General features: G+C 43.1%; 1 protein-coding gene across 1 annotated transcript; it reads left to right on the top strand.

Annotated features, from left to right (window-relative positions):
- On the top strand, window positions 1–7,536 carry LOC116331625 (cornifelin homolog B-like). The gene is made up of 4 exons (XM_039601361.1): window positions 1–79; window positions 6,498–6,603; window positions 6,695–6,882; window positions 6,965–7,536. Exons 2-4 carry the CDS (start codon window positions 6,537–6,539, stop codon window positions 7,196–7,198), a joined length of 489 nt encoding a protein of 162 aa, XP_039457295.1. The 5' UTR covers window positions 1–79; window positions 6,498–6,536; the 3' UTR covers window positions 7,199–7,536.
- The last annotated feature ends 18,649 nt before the right edge of the window (window positions 7,537–26,185 follow it).

The raw sequence follows: 26,185 nt of genomic DNA, 5'->3' as shown, positions 1-26,185 counted from the left end.
GTCATGACCTCCTTTGATAAAGAAGAACAGAGTGTGACTGAGTGCTGGAGAGGAGAGACATCAGAGTGCAGAATAAGAAGTAAGTGAAACGTTTGTTGTGTCATCTCTTTTTTTTCTTTAGTGCTTGGTGTTAATGATGCTGTCAGTTCAGTTATTTCATTTATCAGAGATTCTGATATTTCATTGGTTTAGTTTTCTTTATTATGTGAATATATAATGAATATATAATGTGCAATAGCAATAACACTAAGTGCAATACTCTTTCTGGCGTCGTTGTATTATCATATTGTATATAGCATTTGTATTCTATTTTATTTGATTGTATATAGTATTTTATTTTATTTTTATTTTATTTTATTCTATTCTATTGTGTACAGTATCTTATGGATATATTATTCCAGTGTTTTTTCTTCTAATTTTTCTATGCAACTTTGCACTGTCCACTGCTGTAACAAAACAAATTTCCCACGCGTGGGACTAATAAAGGTTATCTTATCTTATCTTATCTTATCTTATAATAGAAACTTAACCCTTTCATGCATGAATACTGATAATGTCAATCTGGATTTCTTTTCTTAAGTATTTTTATTCATCTTTAGACATGAAAAAAAACAAGATTTTTGATTTTCATTTTTTAAAACATGTACTTTTCAAAAGCGTTTTTAACATGTCCACTTAGGTGGACAACTGGCTGACCAGTGGGTGGCAGGGTATGGAGTTACACATCAGTGTCCAATGTAGTGGTTTATGTTGAAGTATACCATCAATAGCTGTCCAGTGTAGTGACACTGTGCATGAAAGGGTTAAATAGAAATATAAAAACGTCATCATAAATTAGCCTTGCAATCAATCGGACTATGTCAAAGTAGCTATATATGTAATGGGGAAGGCATTAGGACCCAGGGGACCCAAGGGAGGGTATAAAAGAGGAAGTAGCAGCAGGTGCTCTTCTTCTCTCATTTTCACTGACAAGCAGCTGTGAACAATGGTTATGAGAAGTAGTGATTTTAGAAGACCACAAACGAGTTGTGCAGCAAACATAGTAGTCAGCTGGAGGACAGGCTGCACATGTGAATTTGTCACTGTTTTTTCCTCCTTCTCCTTTTCGTTACGTTTGCCTCCCAAGTTGGTTTTAGAGTAGGGCCACCTTTTAAAACTGATTTTTTTTTTTATTCAGGGTTTGTTTTTATCTTCACTGGGCTGGTGCAATCCCCGAGCTGGGCTCTTACCTTAGGGAGATTAGGTCTCACAGAGGTGCTCCGTGTGGATTTGCTGTGAATAAGTTTTATTAAGAGGGATTTTAGTGCCACCAATTATTGCCTGAACTAAAACACTTTTGGGCTCGTATTTATTTGGGGTTGATTTGTTTCTTTTAAAGCAATGAGCATCTGGGGCCGCCGGGGGAGAGCAAGCCCTCAGGTGATAGTTGCATTGCTGGCAGGTTGCACCAACAAGACTATATTGTGGTCGTTAGTGACCTTTTTATTGTGATGTTTTAGGCCTATTGCGAACCCTTTGTGTTTTCTTTTAAAATAATAAACTTTAACGTATCCTGGCTGATATTGACCCTCTTGTCCCGTTTATTCTGGGCTCGTTCCTGCAAGAGCTTTGGGCCTGAAAGTTTGCACGAGTAGTATAGAGGCCCCTAGCGGTTACTCAGTAGCTTTTCCTCGCTACATATATAACAATGTCCTGATTCACAAGTAATGTACCCTAAACAAAACTCATAACTTGTAACATGTTCCTATTTTTTGCAAGAGTATTCATGGAAAACTCAAAACTTCCACATTTCATGTTTTCATGTGCTTTCTTTTTTTGCAAGTTGTTTGCATGTTTCCCTCCATCCTATATGTTACTCCATTTCCTGGAAACAAATTAAATTCTGTAATCTGGATAAAATAGCGTACCTATAATCGTGACCAAACATTTAACAACAGAATGTTAAAAACATGAACAAAGTGAAATGCAAGAAATCCACGTATGTAGTTCTGCACCGATACCCAAGCCTGCAATGGAACATGAAGGAGAGACACGTAACTAAAGCCAAATGGGACCAGACGTCACCTGGCTTAATGAGGTCCGTGTCCTGGTTCACAAACACATGTCAGATTTTGGGATATTCTAGAGATGTTCTTATTAAATTAAATATAAAATAGAATTCAAAACTTTCAAAATGTCATTACAATACAAGATAAACATGAGTAAAAGAATTTTAAATGAATGATAAATATCTCAAACTGGGTCAAACACCAAGCAGAAGACGTGGATCTTTAGACTGGATTTAATTCAATTCAATTCAATTCAGTTTTATTTATATAGCGCCAAATCACAACAAAAGTCGCCTCAAGGCGCTTCATAGGTACAGAGAAAACCCCAACAATCATATGACCCCCTATGAGCAAGCACTTTGGCGACAGTGGGAAGGAAAAACTCCCTTTTAACAGGAAGAAACCTCCAGCAGAACCAGGCTCAGGGAGGGGCGGGGCCATCTGCTGCAACCGGTTGGGGTGAGAGAAGGAAAACAGGATAAAGACATGCTGTGGAAGAGAGACAGAGGTTAATAACAGATATGATTCGATGCAGAGAGGTCTATTAACACATAGTGAGTGAGAAAGGTGACTGGAAAGGAAAAACTCAATGCATCATGGGAATCCCGGCAGCCTCACGTCTATTGCAGCATAACTAAGGGAGGATTCAGGGTCACCTGGTCCAGCCCTAACTATATGCTTTAGCAAAAAGGAAAGTTTTAAGCCTAATCTTGAAAGTAGAGATAGTGTCTGTCTCCCGAATCCAAACTGGAAGCTGGTTCCACAGAAGAGGGGCCTGAAAACTGAAGGCTCTGCCTCCCATTCTACTTTTAAATACTCTAGGAACAACAAGTAGGCCTGCAGTGCGAGAGCGAAGTGCTCTAATAGGGTGATATGGTACTACAAGGTCATTAAGATAAGATGGGGCCTGATTATTTAAGACCTTGTATGTGAGGAGCAGGATTTTGAATTCAGTTCTGGATTTAACAGGAAGCCAATGAAGGGAAGCCAAAACAGGAGAAATATACTCTCTCTTTCTAGTCCCTGTCAGGACTCTTGCTGCAGCATTTTGGATTAACTGAAGACTTTTCAGGGAGTTTTTAGGACATCCTGATAATAATGAATTACAGTAGTCCAGCCTGGAAGTAATAAATGCATGAACTAGTTTTTCAGCCTCACTCTGAGACAGGATATTTCTAACTTTAGAGATGTTGCACAAATGGAAGAAAGCAGTCTTACATATTTGTTTAATATGTGTGTTGAAGGACATGTCCTGGTCAAAAATGACTCCAAGGTTCCTCACAGCATTACTGGAGGCCAAGGTAATGCCATCCAGAGTAAGAATCTGCTTAGATACCATATTTCTAAGATTTTCAGGGCCGAGTACAATAACCTCAGTTTGATCTGAATTAAGAAGCAGAAAGTTAGCGGCCATCCAGGTCTTTATGTCTTTAAGACATTCCTGCAGTTTAACTAATTGGTGTGTGTTACCTGGCTTCATGGATAGATAGAGTTGGGTGTCATCTGCATAGCAGTGAAAATTTATGCTATGTCTTCTAATGATGCTGCCTAAGGGAAGCATGTATAATGTAAACAGAATTGGTCCTAGCACTGAACCCTGTGGATCTCCAGAATTAACCTCAGTGGGTGAAGAGGACTCTCCATTTACATGTACAAATTGGAGTCTATTAGATAGATATGATACAAACCACTGCAGTGCAGTACCTGTAATACCTACAGCATGTTCTAATCGCTCTAATAGGATATTATGGTCGACAGTATCGAACGCTGCACTGAGGTCTAGCAGGACAAGCACAGAGATGAGTCCACTGTCAGAGGCCATAAGAAGATCATTTGTAACCTTCACTAAAGCTGTTTCTGTGCTGTGCTGAGCTCTGAAACCTGACTGAAACTCTTCAAATAAGCCATTCCTCTGCAGATGATCTGTTAGCTGTTTGACAACTACTCTTTCAAGGATGTTTGATATGAAAGGAAGGTTGGAGATTGGCCTATAATTAGCTAAGACAGCTGGGTCAAGAGATGGCTTTTTAAGTAAAGGTTTAACTACAGCCACCTTGAAGGCCTGTGGTACATAGCCGATTATTAGAGATAGGTTGATCATATTTAAGATTGAAGCATTAATTAATGGCAGGACTTCTTTGAGCAGTTTTGTAGGAATGGGGTCTAAAAGACACGTTGATGGTTTGGAGGAAGTAATTATTGAAGTTAACTCAGAAAGATCAATTGGAGAAAAAGAGTCTAACTTAACATCGATGGTACTAAGAGTAGCTGTAGATAATATTACATCTGTGGGATGATTATTGGTAATTTTTTCTCTAATGATAAAAATTTTATTTGTGAAGAAGTTCATGAAGTCATTACTAGTTAACGTTAAAGGGATTGTTGGCTCAGTAGAGCTCTGACTGTTTGTCAGCCTGGCTACAGTGCTGAAGAGAAACCTGGGGTTGTTCTTATTTTCTTCAATCAGTGACGAATAGTAAGATGTTCTGGCTTTGCGGAGGGCTTTCTTATAAAGCAGCAAACTATTTCTCCAGGCTAAATGATGATCCTCTAAATTTGTGACACACCATTTCCTCTCCAGCTTACGAGTTATCTGCTTTAGCCTACGTGTTTGAGAATTATACCACGGAGTCAGGTACTTCGGATTTGAGGCCTTAGTTTTCACAGGAGCTACAGTATCCAGAGTCGCATGCGTAGTGAGGAGGTAAAATTATTAACTAGATAATCGACCTCTGTTGGAGTAGCGTTCAGATAGCTGCTCTGCTCTATGTTGGTACAGGGCATTGAAGATGATAACAGTGGGTGGATTATATTCTTAAACTTAGTTACAGCACTTTCAGAAAGACATCTACTGTGATAAAGTCTACTCTCCACTGCTGTGTAATCAATTATTGTAAATGTAAATGTTATCAGGAAATGATCAGACAGCAGAGGGTTTTCAGGAAACACTGTTAAATGTTCAGTTTCTATGCCATATGTTAAAACAAGATCTAGAGTGTGATTAAAGTGGTGGGTGGGTTCTTTTACATTTTGAGAGAAGCCAATTGAGTCTAATAACAGATTAAATGCCATGTTGAGGCTGTCATTTTAGCATCTACATGGATGTTAAAATCACCCACAATAATTATTTTATCTGAGCTGAGCACTAAATCAGATAAAAGTCTGAGAAATCAGAGAGAAACTCTGTGTAAGGCCCAGGTGGACGATAGATGATAACAAGTAAGACTGGTTTCTGAGTTTTACAGCTGGGTTGGACAAGGCTAAGCATCAGGCTTTCAAATGAATTAAAAGTCTGTCTTGGTCTTTCGTTAATTAATAGACTGGTGTGAAAAATTGCTGCCACACCGCCCCCTCGGCCTGTGCTTCGAGGTTTCTGGTAGTTAGAATGACTCGGGGTGTTGATTCATTTAAACTAACATACTCATCCTGCTGCAACCAGGTTTCTGTAAGGCAGAGTAAATCGATTTGTTGATCAATTATTAAATCATGTACTAACAGAGACTTGGAGGAGAGAGACCTAATATTTAATAATCCACATTTCACTGTTTTACTCTTTGGTTCAGATGTGGATACTGTATTGTTCTTTCTTTGTGATTTTTTTATGTTTAAGTTGTTTATTGCTGGTTTTAGTTTGTTTTTGTCTTTTTGGGAGCTGACACAGTCTCAATGGAGATGGGTTTTGGGGGGTAGCAGGAGGAGAGAAGCTGCAGAGAGGCGTGTAAGACTGCAACTCTGCTTCCTGGTCCCAACTCTGGATAGTCATATTTTGGGGGGTTTAATAAATTGGTCCATATTTCTAGAAATGAGAGCTGCTCCATCCAAAGTGGGATGGATGCCGTCTCTCCTAACAAGACCAGGTTTCCTCCAGAAGGTTTGCCAATTATCTATGAAGCCCACATCGTTTCTGGGACACCACTCAGACAGCCAGCAATTTAAGGAGAACATGCGGCTAAACATGTCACTCCTGGTCTGATTTAAGAACTGGCAGTGAAGAGACCTCTCTAATGTGAAATTGTAACGAATTTCAAAATTTGGGACCCGCTACGGCAAAAGTCCGTCTGAGCCTCCGCTGTGTCCTCGACACATCCAGGAGCAGTCGGTCAGTTGATGTGAGTGGGAAGGCAAGTGCAAGTGCAGCTCAGAGAGGGAACGTCGGGGAAGACCATTTAAGCACTTTAACTGTGCAGCCAGTTAAAAGTTGTGATCCAACATTTTACAGCAGCTGAAGACGACACAGGGCAAAATGGTAACACCAATATACTAAGCTTTACAGTAATACAACCAAGTTGTACAAAGGGCACGGATTATGGTTTTAAAGTGATCTTTGGGCAGAATTTTTCTTTTTTTTAGCCTTCTGTCTCAGCTGAAAGAAGACAAATGTGAAGACAAAGCTGACTTTCATTGCAATTGTTTTATTTGGGTTTTCTCTACTTCATTCTACTTTTACAGAGTAATTATTTAGTGTCTGTGGCTGAAGTTCAACATACAATGGCAGAAAAACCCTTGACAGACTGGGACAGTGGTCTCTTGGATTGCTTTGAGGATGCGAGTACTTGTAAGAAGTTTAAGATCTTTTTCTTGTCATTTCTGGGGTCTTAGGCGCTTCAGACATGTTACCACTTTGGTGATGCATTTCTGTTTTTCAGGCTGCTATGGTTTCTGGTGCGGCCCCTGCCTCGCCAGCACCGTTGCAGGAAGGTTTGGAGAGAACAGCTGTCTCCCTTTATGTGATACATGTTGCTCTGGTGGATTAGCAGCCTGTGGGATACCTGTTTGTGTTCCTCCTGCAGTCTTGTCTGTAAGGGCTGCCATGCGAAACAGATATGGCATCAAGGTATGAAGCAGTGACAGTGAGACAATGTCATGAAGCAGAAAAGGAGAAAGAAAGAAATAATGGTTGTACCGTCTCTCTGCAGGGCTCTCTCTGTAAGGATATTGCAATTTCCTATTGCTGCGCCCCGTGCTCCTGGTGTCAGATGCATCGCGAGTTAAAGCATCGTAAGCAAGCCCCCACTGTGGTCAACATACAGAATAACAACATTGTGAACGTGCAGCCTTTTCCAGTCATGCAGGCACCCATGATGATGCCTTCACAACCAGTTCCAGCTGCTTATATGGCTCAACCAGGAGTCGCCGCGGTCTCACAGTGACGAAATCCGAGTTTGTGTTGATGTTTCTATCAGTGATACGAGACAATGAAGTCATTTTGAATTGAGAGTATAGTTAAATATTTCTATCAGCTTCCTAATAATCATAAAAATTACATTTAGTTTAAATGCATGAGTCGCCTTTTTAGATTAGTCACTGCATAGCTTCAGTAATAATACAGAGGACTGAATTTTAGTCTATTAATTTTTCTGCTAATGAGAAAAACATACTTGCATTTAGAGCTAAACGTGGTGTTAGATCTGCTCTGATGTTAAAACTGATGTAAAGTGTTTTTTTTTTATCAATAAAAATATGAAATCCAAGACATTTATGATCATTTTGCAATCCTACTTTAGATTCACCAAACTCTGCTTCATATCAGTTTACAGTTTACAAAATGACAGAGAAGTGAGATTGATGAAGACCTGATGTGCTCATCACAGCACAGCTTTCATGACACCATCAAGATCAAACAGGAGTCTCTCAGTGGCTTTTTTCGTTTTTTGTTATTCCACTCATTAATTTGTCTTTCTTAAAATGTGTCATGGTGTGTGCTGTGTGGCAGGCAGGAGGAAGGACCCAAATGCAGGACTATCAGACAGAAAAATTAAACTCAATACGCAGCTTTATTTGCTGGAAAAGCTCAAGATAACTCAAACTAGAAACTCAAAGCATGAAGCTCTAACTGGAGAACAGGGAACTAAGATGTTACCATAAGCACAGAGGCAAAAACACAGCACGGTGAGGGTACGTGAGCTCTCAGGTCTCACTCCTTCTTTATTCCTCTCCAACAACAACTGCACATATCGCGCCACAAAACACAGGAACACACTTCCTACTCACTGGGTGTGAGTGGAGCCCTCTAGTGGTCCACCACAAGTTATTCATTCAGTCCCTTGCTCTTTTTACTCATGTGTATTAGAGCGTTGCTCTTTAAGTGTTATTTGTGATAGCAGTAGCCAATGTTTACATCAAACCACTGGTTTTGTTTTCAGTAGTTCACTCTCAGTCATTTAACCTCTGTGCAGCCAATTTAAACTACTTGTCTGAATATTCAAACACATTCAGTACCAGTCATGCTCACATGTCCAAAGTTTTCACTGGGACTGTTTGTCATGACCTCCTTTGATAAAGAAGAACAGAGTGTGACTGAGTGCTGGAGAGGAGAGACAGAGTGCAGAATAAGAAGTAAGTGAAACGTTTGTTGTGTCATCTCTTTTTTTTCTTTAGTGCTTGGTGTTAATGATGCTGTCAGTTCAGTTATTTCATTTATCAGAGATTCTGATATTTCATTGGTTTAGTTTTCTTTATTATGGATGGAGGGTGAATATACATGTGAATATATAATGAATATATAATGTGCAATAGCAATAACACTAAGTGCAATACTCTTTCTGGCGTCGTTGTATTATCATATTTTATATAGCATTTGTATTCTATTTTATTTGATTGTATATAGTATTTTATTTTATTTTTATTTTATTTTATTCTATTCTATTGTGTACAGTATCTTATGGATATATTATTCCAGTGTTTTTTCTTCTAATTTTTCTATGCAACTTTGCACTGTCCACTGCTGTAACAAAACAAATTTCCCACGCGTGGGACTAATAAAGGTTATCTTATCTTATCTTATCTTATCTTACAATAGAAACTTAACCCTTTCATGCATGAATACTGACAATGTCAATCTGGATTTCTTTTCTTAAGTATTTTTATTCATCTTTAGACATGAAAAAAAAAGATTTTTGATTTTCATTTTTTAAAACATGTACTTTTCAAAATAGTTTTTAACATGTCCACTTAGGTGGACAACTGGCTGACCAGTGGGTGGCAGGGTATGGAGTTACACATCAGTGTCCAATGTAGTGGTTTATGTTGAAGTATACCATCAATAGCTGTCCAGTGTAGTGACACTGTGCATGAAAGGGTTAAATAGAAATATAAAAACGTCATCATAAATTAGCCTTGCAATCAATCGGACTATGTCAAAGTAGCTATATATGTAATGGGGAAGGCATTAGGACCCAGGGGACCCAAGGGAGGGTATAAAAGAGGAAGTAGCAGCAGGTGCTCTTCTTCTCTCATTTTCACTGACAAGCAGCTGTGAACAATGGTTATGAGAAGTAGTGATTTTAGAAGACCACAAACGAGTTGTGCAGCAAACATAGTAGTCAGCTGGAGGACAGGCTGCACATGTGAATTTGTCACTGTTTTTTCCTCCTTCTCCTTTTCGTTACGTTTGCCTCCCAAGTTGGTTTTAGAGTAGGGCCACCTTTTAAAACTGATTTTTTTTTTTATTCAGGGTTTGTTTTTATCTTCACTGGGCTGGTGCAATCCCCGAGCTGGGCTCTTACCTTAGGGAGATTAGGTCTCACAGAGGTGCTCCGTGTGGATTTGCTGTGAATAAATTTTATTAAGAGGGATTTTAGTGCCACCAATTATTGCCTGAACTAAAACACTTAGTGCATGCGATAAGTGTTCTGTTGGGCTCGTATTTATTTGGGGTGGATTTGTTTCTTTTAAAGCAACGAGCATCTGGGGCCGCCGGGGGAGAGCAAGCCCTCAGGTGATAGTTGCATTGCTGGCAGGTTGCACCAACAAGACTATATTGTGGTCGTTAGTGACCTTTTTATTGTGATGTTTTAGGCCTATTGCGAACCCTTTGTGTTTTCTTTTAAAATAATAAACTTTAACGTATCCTGGCTGATATTGGTAAAATTATTAACAAGATAATCGACCTCTGTTGGAGTAGCGTTCAGATAGCTGCTCTGCTCTATGTTGGTACAGGGCATTGAAGATGATAACAGTGGGTGGATTATATTCTTAAACTTAGTTACAGCGCTTTCAGAAAGACATCTACTGTGATAAAGTCTACTCTCCACTGCTGTGTAATCAATTATTGTAAATGTAAATGTTATCAGGAAATGATCAGACAGCAGAGGGTTTTCAGGAAACACTGTTAAATGTTCAGTTTCTATGCCATATGTTAAAACAAGATCTAGAGTGTGATTAAAGTGGTGGGTGGGTTCTTTTACATTTTGAGAGAAGCCAATTGAGTCTAATAACAGATTAAATGCGATGTTGAGGCTGTCATTTTTAGCATCTACATGGATGTTAAAATCACCCACAATAATTATTTTATCTGAGCTGAGCACTAAATCAGATAAAAGTCTGAGAAATCAGAGAGAAACTCTGTGTAAGGCCCAGGTGGACGATAGATGATAACAAGTAAGACTGGTTTCTGAGTTTTACAGCTGGGGTGGACAAGGCTAAGCATCAGGCTTTCAAATGAATTAAAAGTCTGTCTTGGTCTTTCGTTAATTAATAGAATGGTGTGAAAAATTGCTGCCACCGCCCCTCGGCCTGTGCTTCGAGGTTTCTGGTAGTTAGAATGACTCGGGGTGTTGATTCATTTAAACTAACATAATCATCCTGCTGCAACCAGGTTTCTGTAAGGCAGAGTAAATCGATTTGTTGATCAATTATTAAGTCATGTACTAACAGAGACTTGGAGGAGAGAGACCTAATATTTAATAATCCACATTTCACTGTTTTACTCTTTGGTTCAGATGTGGATACTGTATTGTTCTTTCTTTGTGATTTTTTATGTTTAAGTTGTTTATTGCTGGTTTTAGTTTGTTTTTTGTCTTTTGGGAGCTGACACAGTCTCAATGGAGATGGGTTTTTGGGGGTAGCAGGAGGAGAGAAGCTGCAGAGAGGTGTGTAAGACTGCAACTCTGCTTCCTGGTCCCAACTCTGGATAGTCATATTTTGGGGGTTTAATAAATTTGTCCATATTTCTAGAAATGAGAGCTGCTCCATCCAAAGTGGGATGGATGCCTCTCCCTAACAAGACCAGGTTTCCTCCAGAAGGTTTGCCAATTATCTATGAAGCCCACATCGTTTCTGGGACACCACTCAGACAGCCAGCAATTTAAGGAGAACATGCGGCTAAACATGTCACTCCTGGTCTGATTTAAGAACTGGCAGTGAAGAGACCTCTCTAATGTGAAATGGTAACAAATTCCAAAGTTGGGACCCGCTACGGCAAAAGTCCGTCTGAGCCTCCGCTGTGTCCTCGACACATCCAGGAGCAGTCGGTCAGTTGATGTGAGTGGGAAGGCAAGTGCAAGTGCAGCTCAGAGGGAACGTCGGGAAGACCATTTAAGCACTTTAACTGTGCAGCCAGTTAAAAGTTGTGATCCAACATTTTACAGCAGCTGAAGACGACACAGGGCAAAATGGTAACACCAATATACTAAGCTTTACAGTAATACAACCAAGTTGTACAAAGGGCACGGATTATGGTTTTAAAGTGATCTTTGGGCAGAATTTTTCTTTTTTAGCCTTCTGTCTCAGCTGAAAGAAGACAAATGTGAAGACAAAGCTGACTTTCATTGCAATTGTTTTATTTGGGTTTCTCTACTTCATTCTACTTTTACAGAGTAATTATTTAGTGTCTGTGGCTGAAGTTCAACATACAATGGCAGAAAAACCCTTGACAGACTGGGACAGTGGTCTCTTGGATTGCTTTGAGGATGCGAGTACTTGTAAGAAGTTTAAGATCTTTTTCTTGTCATTTCTGGGGTCTTAGGCGCTTCAGACATGTTACCACTTTGGTGATGCATTTCTGTTTTTTTCAGGCTGCTATGGTTTCTGGTGCGGCCCCTGCCTCGCCAGCACCGTTGCAGGAAGGTTTGGAGAGAACAGCTGTCTCCCTTTATGTGATACATGTTGCTCTGGTGGATTAGCAGCCTGTGGGATACCTGTTTGTGTTCCTCCTGCAGTCTTGTCTGTAAGGGCTGCCATGCGAAACAGATATGGCATCAAGGTATGAAGCAGTGACAGTGAGACAATGTCATGAAGCAGAAAAGGAGAAAGAAAGAAATAATGGTTGTACCGTCTCTCTGCAGGGCTCTCTCTGTAAGGATATTGCAATTTCCTATTGCTGCGCCCGTGCTCCTGGTGTCAGATGCATCGCGAGTTAAAGCATCGTAAGCAAGCCCCACTGTGGTCAACATACAGAATAACAACATTGTGAACGTGCAGCCTTTTCCAGTCATGCAGGCACCCATGATGATGCCTTCACAACCAGTTCCAGCTGCTTATATGGCTCAACCAGGAGTCGCCGCGGTCTCACAGTGACGAAATCAGAGTTTGTGTTGATGTTTCTATCAGTGATACGAGACAATGAAGTCATTTTGAATTGAGAGTATAGTTAAATATTTCTATCAGCTTCCTAATAATCATAAAAATTACATTTCGTTTAAATGCATGAGTCGCCTTTTTAGATTAGTCACTGCATAGCTTCAGTAATAATACAGAGGACTGAATTTTAGTCTATTAATTTTTCTGCTAATGAGAAAAACATACTTGCATTTAGAGCTAAACGTGGTGTTAGATCTGCTCTGATGTTAAAACTGATGTAAAGTGTTTTTTCATCAATAAAAATATGAAATCCAAGACATTTATGATCATTTTGCAATCCTACTTTAGATTCACCAAACTCTGCTTCAGATCAGTTTACAGTTTACAAAATGACAGAGAAGTGAGATTGATGAAGACCTGATGTGCTCATCACAGCACAGCTTTCATGACACCATCAAGATAAAACAGGAGTCTCTCAGTGGCTTTTTTCGTTTTTTGTTATTCCACTCATTAATTTGTCTTTCTTAAAATGTGTCATGGTGTGTGCTGTGTGGCAGGCAGGAGGAAGGACCCAAATGCAGGACTATCAGTAGGAAAAATTAAATTCAAAGCGCAGCTTTATTTGCTGGAAAAGCTCAAGATAACTCAAACTAGAAACTCAAAGCACGAAGCTCTAACTGGAAAACCGGGAACAGAGAACTAAGATGTTACCATGAGCACAGAGGTCAAAACACAGCACAGCGAGTCTACGACGCAAAAACTAACAGAGAAAGACAGGACTGAAATATTCAAGCAGGACAACGAGAGAATGGGGAACAGGTGGTGACACAGCCGGGAAAAATAATGAGACGACGAGGAAGCAAAATCAGACACACTGCACAAAGGACAGGGACTATCAAAATAAAACAGGAAACACATGACAGGCACAGAAACAGAACATGGAGCACAGAGACAACAGTAACTAACAGTGACAGGAGGTGAACAACACACAGACTCAAACACAGGCTGAGGTGACGCGACTAAGATCACTGAGAGCTAAAGAAACCCCAAAACATGAACAACAATAATCAACGAACATAATTACAAAGACTGAAACACAAATACTGGGTCTTTGTGACAAAATGTCTTTTATAAATAGAAACACAGAATCCAAATGGAGTAAATTAAAAACTCACATTTTATATGTACTTACAATGATGCTTGGTGTCGTGCTGAAGACAAATCAGTGTTTTACCTCAAATTTACATGTAAGCAAACTAACAAATAATAATCAAAAGCCAAACGTCTTTGCTGCCTTTTGTTCTTTTAATCTTTGTGTATGAACACTAACATCCCCGCCCATGTTGTTCATTTGTTTTTCTCTCCGTTTAATGAATCCTTTTTTCTGACTTCTCAATAATTCACCTACATGAACGTTTACTTTTTTTACAGATAGAATTAAAGAACATAAACGTTTATGTTACTAAATCTCCTGCTTTATTCTCATTTACAGTGATATTTGTTCTATATGCAGCTCAAGATTCAGAAACTAAGCTGGCTGTTTAGGATTTAAAAGGATTTTGTGTCAAGGTATTGAAGATCCGTTTTTTCTTACAGACCAGGTTTTTTCTGTCCTGATAAAAACTGCTTCCAGTATGACGTCTTTTATCTTTTTTTAAAAATTAATCTAATCTAGTTAATCTAGTTTCTGCCTTGGCAAAAACAAATCTGAAAAGATTCAGTGATTACACAGCATGGAGGAAAGACCGTAAAGAAGGTCTGTGAGGAATACTGAAACAATGATACAAATACAAACAATGAGATTCTTAAACAGCTGATAACTCTCTGGGTTTACATTAAAAATCTGGGATAAGGAAGGAGGGCATATAGGAATACAGCTCACAGCAGGCAAACAGCCAACAAGGTGAAAGATGATATCACATTAAAATATCAGGAGTTCTTTGCTGTGACTTGCCTAACAAGTAAAAGCAGGAAAAGTTTTAAAAGTAAACTTCTTGGGTGATCTGACTATTTTTAGACTGGAGTCAGAAACAGATCTGTTTTCTCATAAAACAACAAGTGAGAAGAAGGATATGAAAAGTTTACTGCTTTGTCATTTTTTCAAAGCAGTTTTGTCACACTCTGCCTCCCTGTGGTCACAATTGGCAATTACATGACACACTAAATGTGACTAATGTCACTGCAAAGTAGTGTGCTGCTCCTGGATTCAGATGTATTGAAATTGGAGTTAAAGCATTACAAGAAAAAACTCTCTTCAGTATAGAGAGTAACCCAGTTAGCATGTGGCCTATCTGAGCTGTGTAGTCAGTTGTTTTTGGTTTTATTCCTGTTCTGATAACAAGACGAGTTTAAAAATGGTGAACTGAATCGATAAAGAGTTCAGGCCCTGTTTTCAGTTTTATCTTGCATCCTCTGAGAAGGTTTTGTGTTGTTGCTGTTTGTTTTATTTAAATCACTGTTTCAAGTCGAATCCAACAGCTCTAAAAACTGAAAACTAACAAGGAACAATAGCCTGTCATGAAATTAGGAATTGAATATTTGCGTCACTTAAATGACAAAGAAACAATGACCAGCAGCAGGTCTATGCTTAGTTATCTGACTCTTTTAATAGCTTAAAGATTGAATAAAAGAAACCAGTTTTAAGGTTTAACTATTTCCTATCATTTCTTCAGTGGTAAATCAATTCGACCGCTTGTGAACTTCATCTATGCCAAACACAAAATCCAAAGCATGCAAAGATCCTCTTGAATGAATGAATCTCTGTCGGTTTGAACGTGATGTCCTACAAAACAGAAACCACGGGCTTAATTTGACCTGGAAACTGTGTGCAGATAAAGAGCTTATCAAATCACACTAACAATGCAAACAGCTTCAGAGATCTCACGCATGGCCGACTTATCTACTGTAACACAGCAGTGTCACAGGAGGCGTGGCTTCCAAGCTGGAAAAGACTGTTTAACACCAGTTTATTATTTTAGCCATTGTGAAAAACACTGTTAAGTGAATGCTTCACATAAGTAAAACGTGTAAAGCTAAAAGAGCCTGCCTGAGGGTCTGAGGCGGCGCTGTGGCTGGTAGGGCTGTAACAATAGGGTTATACAGCTGGGAGCAAAATCTAAACTCCTTTAAATGAGTTAAATCTCAAAAACGTATTACTCAGCTGAGTGTGGGAGGAAGCTGCGGTATTCAGAGGAAACTCACGCAGCCACAGGGAGACCAACCTAACTTTACAATGAAGGGATCCAGCCAGGGCTTGAACCAAGATCCCTTGTTGCGACTCCTCCAACCAACGGCCGCAGCAGGCGAAACATGAGGACACAGATGACACACAACAATAAACACATGAGATCCACTACTGTACCATTTGCTCCTTTAATTCCACGTTGTACTGTCCACTATACAAAATCAGTACATGGGATCAAACATGATATAAATGCACAGACTGCACAAACAAACATGAATGCAACTCGCAAACATTACACCAATTGCTATGCCAAACTACAACATCAGCCTATGGGATCAATTAGTGCACTAAACTAAACTCAGGCTGCATGCAGAAATGCATCGAAATGAATCAAGCTGTGGTCAACAGAAGGTTTCCCCTCATGCTCACCCTACCTTTCTGCTCATCAACATCAGGTGCGGTGAACAGGTGAGTGCAACCACCTTTATCACCTAACACACCCATGAGTCACACCCCACACCCGTGCACCAATACAGTGCGTGCATTTAAACCAACCCTCTTAATCCAAAAAAGGAACGACTCATATGGCTCCTACATCCCTAATTATCGCAGGTGTTACGGTCCGACACCCCTCGTGATCGGTGAGAATCCACCAAGCAGAAACCACATGTTTATTATATTATTTTTATGTATTTTAAGCCATAAAAACCCTCCCCACACTCTTAAAAATCCTTTCTACACTCTCAGTAAGTGAACCGCGATGTGGCGTGAGGATACTCCACATTTTGTAAATACCTTGGTTTAGCAGCTCTCTTCTGAGTTGTAGGTGACACAATAAGTCACAATTCATAAACAAAGCAACCCTGGGTAGAATTGAACTATATGTAATAAAACTAGTGATTTCATTACTGACAAAGATTTTTAAAAGAAAATGAGTGACTCTTTTCTCTTCCAATTGCTAGATAAACACACTTAAGGTGGAACCAACTTGATTAAAGGATGATAAAGGCTCGGATCATTTCATTGACACTTTTGCATGGCCTTATTGGCATCCACTGACCTGCAGAGACACTCAATTCAGTTCAATTTTATTTATATAGTGCCAAATCACAGCAGTGGTCACCTCAAAGTGCTTTATATTATAAGGTAGAGATAAAAAATGGTAAATGGCCTGTATTTATATAGCGCCTTTCTAGTCCCTAAGGACCCCAAAGCGCTTTACATATCCAGTCATTCACCCATTCACACACACATTCACACACTGGTGATACTAGATACTAGAATAATACAGAGAAAACAAAGTGACGTTTTTTAAATAACGGTTTAATCACTGTCAGCTTAAAGGCCCTTTGTACGTACCCCACTAATAGAGATAGTTGATGATATTGTGGTGGACCACAGGAGGGCTCCACTCACACCCAGTTTCCAGGAAATGTTGTTTCTGTGTTTTGGAGCGAAAAGTATTCAGCTGTGTGGTGATGAGCAATAAACCAGGGGCCCGTTCTTCGTACCTCGCTTACTACATCCAAGATCAAATGACACATCCAAGATCAAATCATCGCGCCAACTTTGAGCTCGCTAATCCGGTTCTCCGAACACACCTGTTGTTGACGATTAGTATAGCTGGATGAAGTAATCTGAGATCACTGGGTGGCTTAAAAGGGGCTACGCATCGATAGTAGAAACATTGATCGGCAACCCTTTGATTGGTCGGCGAAGATGTCGAAGGAGCACGCTCAGTATTTCACGGCAGCAGACCAAGAACTCTTGATTGAGGGATTTCAGGAGTTTCAGAGTTTAATTAAAACGCAAGGGAACACTGCAAAGGCTGCAAAAGCAAGGAGAGAGGGCTGGCAGAAAGTTGCTGACAAATTAAACTCGTAAGTAATTTATTATATTATATTACATTATATCCTCTTTCACATTAGCGCCACAACAGGACCCACTAGAACATGGGGACAAGTAAAAGTGAAATATAAGAATATTCCACAGAATGGTAATATTTATCACTTATATTGCTTTTAGTCTATGACAAGAGACCCTGGAATAATCTGTTTGTTTGTTTATAACAGCAACCAAGAAAAGGGCAGAGCAAATAAAGACAGGTGGTGGTCCTGCACCCCTCGTCACACCCGGCTTTTTGTACTGTGATATTTATTGACATTGTGGGTTTTTTGTGTGTAGTTTTACATAACACTCCATCACTTTTACCTGTTCCCATGCAAGGGGTGACTGAAGCATGCACAGTAAGTTGGGATATATATATATATATATACATATACATATATATATACATATATATATATATATATATATATATATATATATATATATATATATATATATATATATATATATATATATATATATATATATATATATATATATATATATATATATATATATGTATATGGAGAGAGAGAGAGAGAGTGTTAAGTAAATAATACCCTCACGGGAAGATCGATATCTCTCTATGAGCACACTGTCGCGCTGAGCTAAAGGATCCTGTCTATCCCGCAATATCCGCTGAATTCTGAAAACTCTCCTTATCAATCTTGCACCTTCCTTGCTCGCGTACAAACGGACAGGACATGGCTGCGACTTCCCAAATCCACCTTCGCTTTTATAGCCGTGGTCTCTCATCTTGATTACACGAAGTAATTTTTATTACTACTCTAAAATATGAATTACATCTGAAATAATCAAATACATGAAATAGAATGATTAATAGTACATTTCCCTTTTTTTAGGAAATGACCTGTATGTATCTGTATGAAATCAATAAAGGAATCAAATACTGCGTTATCTTTAGTTACATTGATAATATTTATTTATGGAAAAACAGTGGAGAAATATCGCTGTTGCTTTCGTATAAATGAAGTGGACATACCTGAGTGGCCGCGATCTAATCCTGTTTACATAAAGTAAACCTGCTCCCGAGCAGGTTTACGCTTACGGATCTGTTGCTATGACAGCAAGTCCCGGATGAGCTTCGGAGAACCGGGGCCTGGGGCCTGTTCTTCGTACCTCGCTAAGTAAGTTAGCCGGATTTGAATGTTGACGATTTCGCGTGATCTTGGATCGTTCGGTTCTCCGAAGCTCATCTGGGACTTGCTGTCATAGCAACAGATCCGTGGCGTAAACCTGCTCGGGAGCAGGTTTACTTTATGTAAACAGGATTAGATCGCGCCTCTCAGGTATGTCCGCTGCAGTTATATGAAAGCAAGAGCGATATTTCGCCACTGTTTTACCATAAATAAATATTAGCAATGTAACTAAAGATAATGTATTTGATTCTTTTATTGATTTCATACAGATACATACAGGTCATTTCCGAAAAAAAGGGAAATGTACTGTGGCATGTTGGGGGAGCGGCTGTTCTCTCCCATCATGCCTTGGGACATGTGCTGCTGTTAATGTTCTTGTTTTGTTGTTTATGTTTACGTTTCTTTTGGCTGTTACATTGAATGTTGTGTTTATGCTGTAGTGAGTTCAATGACAGTATTGTTGATGGAAGAATGTCGTACCATGAGTGAGATCAGGCTTGTGGTTATTGACCCTCTGAAGCACAGTGTGGTACCGTGTGTGTTTAATAAAGAGCTCCCCCTACCAGTTTGGGGTTGAACTGCAATATCTCTGAGAGCTTCTTTGTTGAGATTCCTCTGCATGCCACATTGGTGTCAGAAGTGGGATTCCAAGAGCATGGCCACTATTCTGAAAGAGGAAGAGGAGCTGAGGAAGATTGAGGAGCTTATCACTTGCCTGGAAGCGATGAATGGGGCCCGACCGAAGAAGCAGGGGGAGCTCCGGGCAGCAGCAAGCCAGCCAGTGGAAGATCTGTGGGGCTTACCAGATGGAACCTCACAGCCCCGCCCACTGGGAAGCTGTCGGAGCCGCCAAGGCATGCTGCAGGCTCCAGGACCACAAGCAGCCAGCCAGCCTTCGCTCATGGTGGTGCCGGGGAGCAGCACACCCTCACTGCTGGCAGCCAAGGGGAACAACGCCAACTGTCTCCAGGACCCAGTACAGCCACGGCTGCCATCAGGGGCTCCTGTCCGGGGGAGCATGAAGCTGCCACGCTATAATGGGGAAGCACCTCCAGAGACCTACCTTATCCAGGTACAGCTGGCTGCTCAGCTAAATGGATGGTCAACGGAGGAGACAGCTGTTCAAGTCGCCCTCGCCTTGGAAGGCAGGGCACTGCAGATCCTCACAGATCTTCAGCCAGAAGAACGTTTAAGTTGGCCTGCTGTTGCCAGAGCAATGCAGAGCAGGTTTGGCCTCCGTACACATGCGGATGATGCCCGAGATAAACTTGCTAGCCGCCCACGGAGACAAGAGGAGAGTCTGGGTGCCTATGCTGCTGACCTACGTCTTTATGCACGTAGAGGGTACCCTGCTTTTGATGCTGCAGCGCAAGAAGAGCTTGCTCTCCAGGCTTTTGTCCGGGGTCTCCAGCCAAAACGACTACAAGAGCACATCCGTCTGCATGCACCAGAAACCCTGGCGGCAGCTCTAACTGAGGCCGAAAGAGTGGAGCATGTGCTCAGCCCAGGTGCACGCAGCCCTTGTGTAAGTCACCAAGTGCGCCAAACAGACTACGAAAGGAGTGACCAGGAGGAGGAGGCCCGCCAAACCACCGACATACCACCTTGGCGATCTCGGCGAGGGAATAGACGAGCAGGAGGCCAATCCAGGGGTAACTGCCATCGGTGCGGAGAACCAGGCCACATCGCACGCTACTGTCCAGCACCAAGCCCACAAAGCCTGGCACCCCAGCTGCCGTTAAACTAAGGCGGGGTGGCACAACGGAGGACTGCCCCTGCAACCACTCTGCCCTCCAAATCACACTTGCGGGTTGGCCGGCTCGGCCAGGCACGAGACTGTATCTGGACTGTGACCTTGCCGGCACCACCTGTAGAGCCCTGATAGACACTGGATCCACGCTTTCCTTGGTACAGGCCGGAGTCCTCCCTGGTACTGACGGCCCAAGACCGCAGGGTTGGCAGCCTACTCAACTCCACATCACCACAGTCACAGGGGAGCGTGCCAAGGTTAAGGGGGAAAGATCCCTCCCGGTGACTGTGGCTAACCGCACTGTTGACCACCAATTCTGGCTAGCCAGCATCCAGGACCGATGCATCATTGGTCTAGACCTGTTAGCCAAGTGGGAGGCCACAGTGGACGTGTCCCGAGCAATCCTTTACCTGGGCACGGAGGCTGTGAAGCTCCACACCACCAAGGAAGGCCCGCTGCCTGCCTCCACTTTTTCAGCCAGCGTCAGGAAGCCTGAGGACCTGTCACCGCCGGCGGTGGAAGGGGCCTCTCTTTCACCAGCGGCACAGCAACTGTCCACAGAGACCAAGCTAGCTGTCGAGGACCTATACCAGAGGAGCTGCGAGGGTCTCCAGGCTGATCAGCAACGGCAGCTGCGGGAGATACTCGACTTGTTTGCCGACATCTTTGCAGCCAAGGATGAGGACTGCATGCAAACCAGCCTGGTACAACACGACATTGACACTGGGGATGCACGGCCCATCCGCCTCCGCCTCGTCGCCTTCCCTTGCCAAGCGTGCCGCAGCAGAGCAGAAGGTCAGGGAAATGGCAGAGGCAGGCATCATAGAACCCTCAAACAGCCCCTGGGCGGCCCCAGCCGTACTGGTTCGGAAAAAGGATGGTACCTGGCGGTTTTGTGTCGACTATCGTCTACTCAACAGCATCACACGCAAGGACTCCTACCCGTTGCCCCGGATTGACGATGCCCTGGACGACATTGCTGGGTCCTGCTGGTTCAGCTCCCTCGATTTGCGCAGTGGCTACTGGCAGGTGGAGCTGACGCCAGAGGCCCGCCCAAAGACTGCTTTCTCCATTGGCCAGGGACTGTGGCAGTTTAAGGTGATGCCCTTCGGCCTCTGCAATGCCCCAGCCACATTCGAGCGCCTAATGGAGAGGGTTCTGGCTGACATTCCCCGCGACCGCTGTGTGGTCTACCTGGATGACCTCCTCGTCCACGCGACAGACTTCGAGAAAGCCTTGGCTAACCTGACTGCAGTTTTCCATGCTATCCGCCAGGCTGGCCTTCGTCTCCACCCCAAAAAGTGCCACCTCTTCCGGAAGGAGACAACCTTCTTGGGTCACGTTGTCAGCGGAGCAGGGGTTTCCACCGACCCCGCAAAGGTGGCTGCTGTGAAGGACTGGCCCATTCCGGGCAACCCTGCTGAGTTGCGGAGCTTCCTCGGCCTGGCATCATACTACCGGCGGTTCGTCAAGGACTTTGCTACCATTGCAAGCCCCCTGCACCAGCTCACACAGAAGGGCCGGGAGTTCCACTGGAGTGAGGACTGTGCCGTGGCATTTGATCGGCTCCGATCTGCACTGGTTGAGGCACCGGTGCTGGCCTACCCAGACCTGCAGCTTCCTTTTGTCGTGGACACCGATGCCAGCAACACGGGTGTGGGGGCTGTACTGTCGCAGGAAGGCCCTGAGGGGAGCGGGTCATCTCCTACTACAGCCGTTCCCTCAGCAGACCAGAGAGGAACTATTGTGTCACCCGTCGAGAGCTGCTGGCCATCATTCTGGGTCTCCGCCATTTCAGACCCTACCTCTACGGGAAGAAGTTCCTCCTGCGCACAGACCATGCGTCCCTCACTTGGCTGCTCAGCTTTAAAGAACCGGAGGGACAGCTAGCCCGGTGGTTGGAGACGTTGCAAGATTACCACTTTGAGGTTCGTCACCGGGCGGGGCGTCTCCACACCAATGCAGATGCCCTCTCCCGACGCCCTTGTGAGGAAAACCAGTGCAGGTACTGCCAACGCTTGGAGGACCGGGAGGGCATGATTTCAGTGATCGCGTCACCACAGGGCGGCCATGAGAATGACTCTGTTCCGGGTGGGCATTGTAGCAGTCTTCAGGCCCAGTCCACCGCAGGGGATACCGAGGGTCTGGAGGCCATGGATCCCCAACGGCTGCAACACGACCAGAACCAAGACCCTGCCCTTTCCCGGGTTCAGTGTTGGATTGGGGCCGGTCAGAGACCATCATGGCCAGAAGTATCTGCACTGGACCTCGAGACCAAGGCTCTCTACTCCCAATGGGCCAACCTCACAAGCCGAAACGGCCTCCTCTATCGCCGCTGGCAGGCTCCCGGGGGTCACCGTGAGGTCTTCCAGCTCTTGGTGCCTCAACAGTTGCGGTCCAGGGTCCTCCAGCTGGTCCATGGGGCGGCGGGGGCAGGTCACTTTGGAGTAACCAAGACTCTGCGGCGACTTCGGTCTCGGTTCTACTGGCCTGGGTGTCGCCAGGACGTAGAACTCCATGTCCATCGGTGCGATGCCTGCACGGCTAAGAAAGGGCCTTCCCAACGCTCTCATGCCCCCTTGCAGCAGTATCAGGTGGGGGCTCCCATGGAGCGGGTTGGTGTGGACATCCTGGGACCCTTCCCCACCACAGACCAGGGGAACCGCTATGTCCTGGTTGCCATGGACTACTTCACTAAGTGGCCTGAGGCCTATGCAGTCCCTGACCAAAGTGCTGTTACCACCGCTGAGCGTCTGGTCAACGAGATGTTCTGCCGGTTCGGGGTACCAGAGGAACTGCACAGCGACCAGGGCCGGAATTTTGAGGCTGCGGTGTTCAAGGAGGTCTGTCAGCGGCTGGGTATCAGGAAGACCCAGACGACGCCACTGCACCCCCAAAGTGATGGGTTGGTGGAACGCTTCAACCACACCCTGGCCACCCAGCTTGCCATCCTGACCTCCCGCCAGCAGCGTGACTGGGATCAACACCTTCCCCTGGTCCTAATGGCCTACCGTTCTGCAGTCCAGGAATCTACTAAGTGCACTCCAGCGGCCTTGATGTTCGGTCATGAGCTTCGTACCCCAGTGGACTTGGTGTTTGGATCCCCCCCCGAGCAGGAAGTGTGCGGGGACCCCGGGTTGGGCTACCTCCACAACCTCCTCGCCCGGCTACGGGAGGTGCACCAGTTGACCAGGCAGGCTCTCCGAGATGCAGGCTCCCGGCAGAAGCGAGCTTATGATACCCGCTGCAAGGGTGAAAGACTCTTGCCAGGTCAGCATGTGTGGGTCTACAGCCGGAGAGGAAGAAAGGGCTTTCCCCAAACTGATGAGCCAGTGGGTTGGACCCTGCACTGTTCTCGAGAGGCTGTCCGACGTGGTCTACAGGGTGCGGCTGGTCAAACGGAACAGGGTGGTCGTACTCCATCGTGATCGCCTGGCACCCTATCAGCCCTTAAGTCCACCCAGGGAGGAGCCAGGGCCCCAGCTTCAACCGCAGGCCCCCAACCTGTCCTCAGAGGCGGCTGGGGGACCCACGGAACGTCCTCAACGACACCGTCGCCTTCCCCAACACCTCAGAGACTTTGCTTTGGACATGCCGGTTGCTGGGGACAGCTAACCACTCAGGTGGGGGCTGTGTGGCATGTTGGGGGAGCGGCTGTTCTCTCCCATCATGCCTTGGGACATGTGCTGCTGTTAATGTTCTTGTTTTGTTGTTTATGTTTACGTTTCTTTTGGCTGTTACATTGAATGTTGTGTTTATGCTGTAGTGAGTTCAATGACAGTATTGTTGATGGAAGAATGTCGTACCATGAGTGAGATCAGGCTTGTGGTTATTGACCCTCTGAAGCACAGTGTGGTACCGTGTGTGTTTAATAAAGAGCTCCCCCTACCAGTTTGGGGTTGAACTGCAATATCTCTGAGAGCTTCTTTGTTGAGATTCCTCTGCATGCCACAGTACTATTAATCATTCTATTACATGTAGTAGATCATGTCAGATGTAATTCATATTTTAGAGTAGTAATAGTAAATTACTACGTGTAATCAAGATGACAGACCACGGCTAAAAAAGCGAAGGTGGATTTGGGAAGTCTGTCGCAGCCATGTCCTGTCCGTTTGTACGCGAGCAAGGAAGGTGCAAGATTGATAAGGAGAGTTTACAGAATTCAGCGTAGATTGCGGGATAGACGGGATCCTTTAGCTCGGCGCGACGGTGTGCTCATAGAGAGATATCGATTCTCCCGTGAGGGTATTATTTACTTTCTCTCTCTCTCTCTCTCTCTCTCTCTCTCTCTCTCTCTCTCTCTATACATATATATATATATATATATATATATATATATATATATATATATATATATATATATATATATATATATATATATATATATATATATATATATATATATATATATATACTTACTGTACTGTATATACTTACTCCCGACTTACTGTGCATGCTTCAGTCACCCCTTGCATGGGAACAGGTAAAAGTGATGGAGTGTTATGTCAAACTACACACAAAAAAACCCACAATGTCAATAAATGTCACAGTACAAAAGGGGTGTGACGAGGGGTGCAGGACCACCACCTGTCTTTATTTGCTCTGCCCTTTTCTTGGTTGCTGTTATAAACAAACAAACAGATTATTCCAGGGTCTCTTGTCATAGACTAAAAGCAATATAAGTGATAAATATTACCATTCTGTGGAATATTTTTATATTTCACTTTTACTTGTTCCCATGTTCTAGTGGGTCCTGTTGTGGCTCTAATGTGAAAGAGGATATGATGTAATATAATATAATGTGGAATAAAATAATATCACATGATATAATGTAATATCATGGATCACTTACGAGTTTAATTTGTCAGCAACTTTCTGCCAGCCCTCTCTCCTTGCTTTTGCAGCCTTTGCAGTGTTCCCCTGCGTTTTAATTAAACTCTGAAACTCCTGATATCCCTCAATCAAGAGTTCTTGGTCTGCTGCCGTGAAATACTGAGCGCTCCTTCGACATCTTCGCCGACCAATCACAGGGTTGCCGATCAATGTTTCTACTATCGATGCGTAGCCCCTTTTAAGCCACCCAGTGATCTCAGATTACTTCATCCAGCTATACTAATCGTCAACAACAGGTGTGTTCGGAGAACCGGATTAGCGAGCTCAAAGTTAGCGCGATGATTTGATCTTGGATGTGTCATTTGATCTTGGATGTAGTAAGCGAGGTACGAAGAACAGGCCCCCGAACGATCCAAGATCACGCGAAATCGTCAACAATCAAATCCGGCTAACTTACTTAGCGAGGTACGAAGAACGGACCCCAGAAGTGTTAATCGAGACCTCTCATGTCGTCTGTGTTTACCTCCACAATATTTTATATTGAATCATTAACTAATGGTAGGACGTCTTTAAGCATTCTTCTAGGAATGGGGTATAGCAGACATATTGATGGAACTGAGGAAACTGTATTGTTCTTTCTTTGTGATTGTTTTATGCTTAAGTCATTTTTGATCGGTTCGTTGGTCTGTGAGCAGACACAGTTTCTATGGTGATGGGGTTTGGGGTCATAACAGGAGGAGAGAAGCTGCAGAGAGGTGCGTAAGACTGCAGCTCAAGGGCGTAGATTTGGTTTTGGCATTGGTGGGGACGGATGATTCAACCACCGAACCCTGCGCTGTTTCTTTTTTTTTTTTTTTTTTTTCCTTTTTGTCTTTGCTTCTTCATTAAAAAAAAAGAAAAAAAAAGGGAGAAATATACTTGCTTACATATGCTATTCTACATGCTTTTAAACCATTTAAAATTACAATTCATAGTTTTATATGTGAATTATATAATGTTAAATTACTATTAAATAAATGACTGA

This window comes from Oreochromis aureus, linkage group 17 (assembly GCF_013358895.1).
Source record: "Oreochromis aureus strain Israel breed Guangdong linkage group 17, ZZ_aureus, whole genome shotgun sequence".
In the NCBI taxonomy this organism is placed as follows: domain Eukaryota; kingdom Metazoa; phylum Chordata; class Actinopteri; order Cichliformes; family Cichlidae; genus Oreochromis; species Oreochromis aureus.
The sequence above is the reverse complement of the archived record's forward strand: the minus strand, read 5'-3'. Positions and strand labels throughout refer to the sequence as shown.

Excerpts from the sequence above, each read along its gene's own strand:
- LOC116331625 (XM_039601361.1), top strand. The coding sequence starts at position 6,537 with ATGGCAGAAAAACCCTTGACAGACTGGGACAGTGGTCTCTTGGATTGC. Across the intron at positions 6,604-6,694 it reads CTTTGAGGATGCGAGTACTT|GCTGCTATGGTTTCTGGTGC; the intron begins GTAAGAAGTTTA and ends TCTGTTTTTCAG. Across the intron at positions 6,883-6,964 it reads GAAACAGATATGGCATCAAG|GGCTCTCTCTGTAAGGATAT; the intron begins GTATGAAGCAGT and ends GTCTCTCTGCAG.